The sequence below is a fragment of the Chlorella variabilis genome, assembly GCF_000147415.1.
Source record: "Chlorella variabilis unplaced genomic scaffold CHLNCscaffold_6, whole genome shotgun sequence".
Classification (NCBI taxonomy): domain Eukaryota; kingdom Viridiplantae; phylum Chlorophyta; class Trebouxiophyceae; order Chlorellales; family Chlorellaceae; genus Chlorella; species Chlorella variabilis.
Genome location: NW_005435082.1, coordinates 958,592 through 965,592, shown reverse-complemented (window position 1 = coordinate 965,592; position 7,001 = coordinate 958,592). Strand labels below are relative to the sequence as shown.

The window sequence follows — 7,001 nt, the reverse complement described above, 5'->3', positions numbered from 1 at the left end:
ACCCCCCCCCCCCCCCCCCCCCCGCCTGCCCTTGTGCTGCAGATGCTTGAGGAGGAGAGCGGCGGGGCCAAGTACGCTGAATTTGAGGGGTCGCCCCCCAAAGGTTACGTTGCCCCTCCGAACGAAAACTTCATTTTCATTCCAGGGTGAGCCTGGCAGGGCAGCCGCCCGCCCCGCGGCAAAGCAGAGCCCTGCCCCGTATGCAGGCTATGCCGGCCTGCGCGGGCTGCGCAGCCGCCGCCTGCCTGCTGACCTGCTTTCGTGACCTGCCCTGCCCTTGTGCAGCTGGTTGCTTTCGGTGAGAGGCAGAGAGGACCAGTTCAGGACAGGGCAGCGTTAGGGGCGGGGGCGTGGTGGTGGTGTAGGGAGTGGAGAGGGCTCCCTCGAAACGCTTGGACCAGTGTTGGTTCTCAGCACGGCGTGTGCGAGGTCGCCTTCGAACCCGGTCCGGCTAGCTCCCTCCCTCCACCCTGCGTGTGCTGCCTGCAGGCCTGGCTGGGCCGGGGCGTCGCCGGCTGGTGGAATCTGCCGCCGTACCCGCCTCAAGTGATGGTGAGGAGCGGGCGGCTGCCTGCGTGCACTGCTTCATTCCCAGGGCAACACCTGCCCCACTGCCAAAGGGTGCTCTGGCGCCCGGCCAACCAATGGCGCTTGGCGCCAGCAGCGGCTGGCCAGCCCACGAGCCAGCTGCCACCCTCAGCGCCCACCGCGCCATCAGAGCCGCCGCAGCGCTGCTCTCTCGCCGGTGCAGATCCATGCGCTCTTCGTGCCCGGTGAGGTGCACGCGGGTTGGAAGAAAGAATACCTGCTGAAGGCCAGCGGCGCATTTAACTTTGAGGTGTCGCAGGTGGGCGCGGCGCTGAGCTGGCGGCAGTGCTGACCTGGCAGGCGCTGACCGCGAGGCCGCCCTGCACGGCTTGATGTTGCCGTTCAGATGGCATCCTGCCTGCTCTGTGCACTTGGTGTTAATCTGCTATCTCGTTTTGCTGGCGCGCCCTCCACCCTGCCTGCCCCAGGCACTGAACGGCCAGCTCTTGCCGTCCGGCACGCCCGATGCGCCGCTGCCGCGCGTGCTGGCCCTGCTGCCCGGCCTCAACCTGCCCAGCGAAACGGCGCTGGAGTACAGGTGAGGTGGCGAAGGTTGCCAGTGACGCAGTTGTTCTAGCCTGGCCAGGGTAGCGCCGCACGGCGTGCCCTCCCACCCTCTCTCTGCCTGCCTCCCCTTCTCCGCCCTGCAGGGATAAGCTCCTGCAGCTGGTGCGGCTGGCTGGCCGCACGGGCCGTGTGATGCTGCTGCCAGACCCCGTCTGCAACTCGACTTGGGTGAGGCGGGAGCGGTGGGTTGGCCCGGGATTGCGAGGCGCTGCACTGCTGCGACTCCTGTGGCAACTGCATCAGATGCGTGCACACGAGTGCCCAGCAGCAGTGGGTTTGGGTTTGGCATGGCCCTGGCTGGTCTTGCACTGCATGCTGCTGTTGACCTGGGCGCTGGCTGGCTGCCCTGCGCGGTGCAGCTGGGCTTCGGGGGCGAGAAGCCCAGCGTGCGGGGCCACCGCAAGAACGAGTACAACATTGGGCTGGTGGGTGGAGCATGATGCCATCATATGATAGGGCACGCGACACAGCCACACCATACGACATGCATGCTGTGCATCCCTGCAGCCACCTCCTTACTTCACTCTCTCGCCATCTCTCGTAACCCTCCCTCTCACCTGCCCCCCGCTGGCCGCCCTCCCAGACGCTCACGTACGGTCTGGATGATGACCAGCACTGCATGTGGTGGAATGTGCTGGACCTAGGCTGCATGCCGGGCAGGTGCGCGCCTCTGCTGCCCCGCACCTCTGCCCACGCTGCAGAATCCTGAGGCCGGCAGTGTGCAGGAAGAGCACCGACACCGGCTCTCTTATTGCTGTCCTGCAGGTACATCCTGCACCCAGACTATCTGGAGCTGGTGCGGAGGCTGCCACAGGGCACCGCTGAGCCCGGCCGCGGCAACACAGTGCAGCTGGGCAGCCTGGAGCAGGGGCCAGGGCAGGCGCAGGAGCCGGAGCAGGGCCAGACCAAGAAGGATGCAGAGCATGCCGAGCAGCAGGCGGAGGCGCAGGGCGGGAGTCCAGCGGGCGCCCCCCAGCCCGGCCCACTCCACGCCGTGCAGGGGGGGGGGGGCGAGCAGCAGCAGCAGCAGCCAGCGCAGCTGCGGCAGGCCAAGGGCGCCAGGCTGGCGGCAGTTGCGGAGGCAGCCAAGCAGAAGGATGGGCCGCACATCCTCTTCCTGGATGCCATCCCCGACCTCACGCCCGGCGCCTGGCCGCAGCATGGCAAGGCAGACGAACATTGGGCGGCTTGGACTGGTAGCTGTGTCTGGGCTCGAGACGACCCTCCAACTCCAGAGCGCCGCCGGCTGGGCGAGCGGTGGCGGGGCCCGCACTGGGCAGGAGGGCGGCAGCGGGACGAGGCCCCATGGCCGTCCAGCCAGCTGCATTTGCACAGCGAGTGGGGAGACCTGTAGCACGGGTTGTTTTGTCCCTGCCCCGTTTCCCTTAGCTACCTCGCTGCCTCCTTCTACACAGCGACAAGACTGCTATCCTTGGCCACATTTCTTTATCTGTTTGCGCACCAGTCAGACAAGCGAGGAAGTGGCTCCATGTAAACAGGAAGGGGGCAGAAAGAATGTGACGCGAAGAGTTCAGGATATGTTTTGTTTATAATAATAGACAAGAAATGTGTGCATCAATGGGGAAGAACACAGCACATTGTCAGGTCTTGAGGAAGCAGCCACTGTTCAAGAGGCCATGCAGGGTAGAGAGGCTTGAAGCAGCACACAGCGGGAAAAGAAGAAGGTAAGGTAAAGGTAAAGGTAAAGGTGGGGAAGAGCCTCCACAGGCTTAACTTCCCGGTTTTAACGTCTAGCTTTAGACCATTATTTGGAAGGACCAGCATCTACTCCGCCGCCCGCGTCTCAGCTGCTGCAGCCTCCGGCCGCGTCACATCACTGCTGTAGTACAGTGTGCTGTACTTTGCGTACCGCATTGTCAGCCGCTCGACGTGAGGGTACAGCTCGTGGTCGCGCGGTACACACACCTGCCAGCATGGCACACGCACAGCAGCGTTTTTCAACGCCGGCAGGTGCAGGCGTGGTGGAATGCACCCCGCAGGTGCCGCTACGCGCCCCACAGCACTGGCCCGGCCCCAGGGTGCATACCCCATCTGCACATGCACGTCATGGGCTGCGGCGGCCCTCACCACGTTGCTCCACGCGTGGAACTCGTACTTGCTGGCCCAGCAGCCCGTCAGGCGGGCCAGGGAGCCGTTGGGCCCCTTCTTGCCGCTGAAGTAGCACACAAAGTTGAGGCCGTCCAGGCGCTGCACCAAATGCTCTAGCCTGCACCGCAACAGGTGGGGTAGTGGGAGCGGGTGTGTCCACCACCCGGCGGGGCCACGACCTCGGTCAGGCAAGGTGGGGCAAGGCCCTGTTTTGATAAGAAATGGGCCAGCCGGGCGCACCTGTGTGTTTTCCAGGCGCCTATTCCATGATACTCGAAAGACAATAATCCCACTTTGCGGCCCAGCAGGCTGGCCATGCCGCTGGCAATTGCGGGCACATCAAATCCTGCGACAAGCGCGGAAAGAACAAGAGGCAGAGGCAGGGTGGGCCGCCACGCTGCGCTGCACAGCGGTGCGCGTCCTCTGCGCCTGTGCTTGCGACAGGCAGCTTCTCAATTAAGCCACTTTCGGAGAGCAGGGCCCGTCAGGCTGGTGCCGCTCTGCAGGGGGGGGCAGCTGGCAGCGTGCTGCCATGCCCCACCTACTGACTCAAGTGTCCCCTCCTCCCACTCCGCCTCACCTTCAGCATCCACTTTGAGCACATCCACAAACTGCAGCTTGTAGTTGTCCAGCAGCTCATCCACGCCCCACAGCGGCACCGTGTCCCACCCAACCGCCTGCCCTGAGGTGAAACCGCACTCCTCGGACCCCCCGGGGCAGCGCGGGAAGGTGACGACCCGGCTCGTGCTGTTGCTGATGGCAGCGTTGATCAGGTGCCTGCAGCAGGGGCGTGCGGTCGCTCACGGTCGCACGCATGCTGGCGGTGCTGCGCTGGCTGCACAATGCCGCTGGGAGCCAGGAAAGCATAGCGGCGGCGGCCAGGCAGAGGACTATGGCAGGTGGGCATACCAGGCTGCATTGGCCTGGCTGCTATTGAAGACAAACTGCTCCCTGATTCCCACCAGCTCCGCAAAGCTGAGCAGGTTGGGCTCCACACACAGCACCTGCACTGCTGGCTGCTGCCCGGCAGGCGGCTGGTGGGCAGGCACCCACTGCAGCATGGCAAAGACAATCACATTGTCACAACCAGTCGGCTCATTAAGACCCCAACCGACAGGACACACAGCTTGCGTCAGTCGAATGCCGCTGCAACCATGAACCGTCGCGCTCGCCTTCTCGTGGCAGTCGCCGCACGACCCACAGTCCTTCCGCCCGGTCTTCTCGTAGAGGGACGGTGGGTTGAAGCCCAGCCCAGGTGCGAACAGCGCAAAGAAGGCGGCGCTGGTGTAGCCTGCACACGCAGCACAGCCCCATGCGTGGAGGAGCACACAGCGCGGCAGAGCTGGAAGCGGGCGGCTGGGTCAGCCCATGGGCAAGTGGTACCTTTGTTGCAGCCGATGTCGACGAAGGTGCGGTCCAAGGCTGGATCGGAAATCTCTGCATCGGGGAGCAAGCAGCAGATCGAGAGGGAGGCCCGCAGAGGCCCGCTCTTAATCGAATGCCCGCCACCACCCACCTTCAAGCTTGGCCAGCCACTCGCTATCGTGGCAGTTGCTCCAGCCCTCTGGGGCCAGAGCCACCATCTGTTCCGCCAGCTCCGCGGCGTGATCCTGCTGGCAATGCCTGCAGCATGATGATGACGCAGCATGGCTACAGAGCTCAGGCCCCCCTCATCAAGCGCGTGATGGGCAAGTGACTAGCGAGAGAGAGCGCATGGGTGATCTCACTCTGATATGGATAGATCGCCCGCATTCGTCACGAGCCCAGCCGCCTTGAGCGCTGACAAGAATGCGCCTGCGGCAGCACGGCAAAGGACAGATGATGCTTTGTGCATCTATGGGTGGTGGGCACAACGCAACGGTGCTGAATCATCGGCAGAACCCTCGCCTCCGCTGCTGGTGGGAGTGGTGGCTGCTTGGGCAAGCACGCGGTAGCTCAATGCGCCGGCGAGAACCGCAACCACTGCCGCTGTGGCGAGGCGGAGCAGGGCGCCGCCAGTGGCGCCGCCAGTGGCTCTCTTGGCCATGATAGCCCTAGCCATGTGCAGTAGGACGACCTCGTTCTTCTGCGCCGGACCTCCTACGCTCGTAGGAAGAGTGTACGCGTCCTGATCAGGGAGAGCGTTTGAAGGGCTGGGCTCAGCGTCTTGGAAGCAACTAATATCTATATATTGTTAGCCTGTTGCATGCGCATGCATTTTGCTGCTTTGCACGAGGGGGCAGATCTTGGCAGGTGGCACCAGCTAGGCGAGCACGTGTTGCCCCCTGATGTGGCACCCTCCCGATTGGGCAACCCCCGCCCCCGCTCCCTCCTGGCAGCCCGCGCGGCGCTCCCCTCCCATACGTGAACTGACCCCATAGAGCCATGTTTGAGGGTTGAGCGGGGCGGAGCGGGGCTGCTTGCACACGTGATGGCATGCACGCTTCAACGCTCCCGCTGTCATCTCACCTCTCTAGCGTCAGAAATACAACTCTTACAAGCCAACCAACACGAACAGAGAGACCGAACAACAGAAATGAACAGGAAATATGAAGCCGCCACAGGCGGCAGCACCTTCCAGCGGAGACGGCAAAGCGTACAAGGCACACTTCTTCAATGGTTCTTGCAATTGCCACCCTTACCGGTTATACAGCCACAGTGCCGCCCACACCGCGCACCATTCTTCTTGCAGCTGCAGTTCCGGGTGCAGGCGCCGCGGCAGCCGCAGCGCACGGCTGCCTTGCCGCCGCCGGGCTGCGCCGCCATCGCCACATTGAGAGACACCACAGGCACTCCTCGCTGCGCCGTGCCGCTGAAGGTCAGCTCGCTGGCCAGGCTGGGTGGCGCCTTAGATAGCCTGCTGGCCTGATGCATACCCTCCACCACTCCAGCTCCGCTCCGCAGCCGGTACATGGTCACGCCAAAGGGCCGCTTGATCTCCACCACGCGGCACACGATGCGGTTGCGGCCCAGCTGCTTGCCCACTTTGCCGCGCTTCGGCGGCAGCAGCAGCACGTCATCGCCCACAGCAAAGTCCGTGGGCTCGCCCTTTGGCCTGCGCTGCGCTGCGATCCGCTGGCGGTTCTTCACCTGAGCCGCCGCCACTCGAGAGCGGGTGGCCTGCAAGTGTGCTGGCATGGGCGGGTGTGGTGCTGCCAGCGTGCCGCCCTCCTCCGCCTCTGCTGCTGCCTGCTCCTCCCCTGCCTCCGAAGCTGCTGCCGCAGCCGCCGCTGCCAGCACTGCTATGCGGTTGCGGCGCTGGCCAGCAGGGCTGCTAGTGGCAGCGGTGCGCTGTGGCAGCTGCCGCATGGGCAGCACCTCCTCCGCATCCTCCAGCTCGTGCTCCATGGCCAGTACGGCGATCAGGCCCGCAGCGGCTGCCCGCTGGCTGCTGCGCCGAGCAGGAGCCTCCCCCTCATCCATGGCCGCCGCAGCAGCTGCCACCTCCGCTTCATCGGCCAGCTCTGCCTCCACAGCGCTGCGCTTGCGGCCGGTGATGGGCGCCCAGGCTGTGGGGCGGCGTGCAGCTGTGCGGGTGGTTGGCACTGCAGGGCTGTCGTCCACGCCCTGCTCCATGTCCATCTCCTCGTCGCTGCAGCATGGGGCAGAAGAGCAGGCAGGTGGCTGGACACAGGCGCAGCAAACCAAAGGCTGTGTGCAATGCGGCGGCAGCCTCGCCCTGTACTGCTGCCACGTCCTGCCCCAACCGCCCTCCTGCTGCCCCAGGGATCTGTTTCCCGCTGCTGCTGCATACCTGG

The 7,001-nt window shown here is 64.6% G+C and overlaps 1 protein-coding gene across 1 annotated transcript in view; it reads left to right on the top strand.

Annotated features, from left to right (window-relative positions):
- Window positions 1-2,663, top strand: part of CHLNCDRAFT_57398 (hypothetical protein) — a gene marked incomplete at its 5' end in the record, with an annotated part of 6,536 nt that extends 3,873 nt beyond the window's left edge. The window contains 9 exons of the mRNA XM_005849264.1: window positions 43-146; window positions 286-298; window positions 490-552; window positions 752-847; window positions 1,017-1,126; window positions 1,239-1,323; window positions 1,515-1,580; window positions 1,739-1,815; window positions 1,921-2,663. Coding sequence (XP_005849326.1) covers window positions 43-146; window positions 286-298; window positions 490-552; window positions 752-847; window positions 1,017-1,126; window positions 1,239-1,323; window positions 1,515-1,580; window positions 1,739-1,815; window positions 1,921-2,509 — 1,203 coding nt within the window. The 3' untranslated portion in view covers window positions 2,510-2,663. The remainder of the gene's footprint in view (window positions 1-42; window positions 147-285; window positions 299-489; window positions 553-751; window positions 848-1,016; window positions 1,127-1,238; window positions 1,324-1,514; window positions 1,581-1,738; window positions 1,816-1,920) is intronic.
- Between the last annotated feature and the right edge of the window lie 4,338 nt (window positions 2,664-7,001).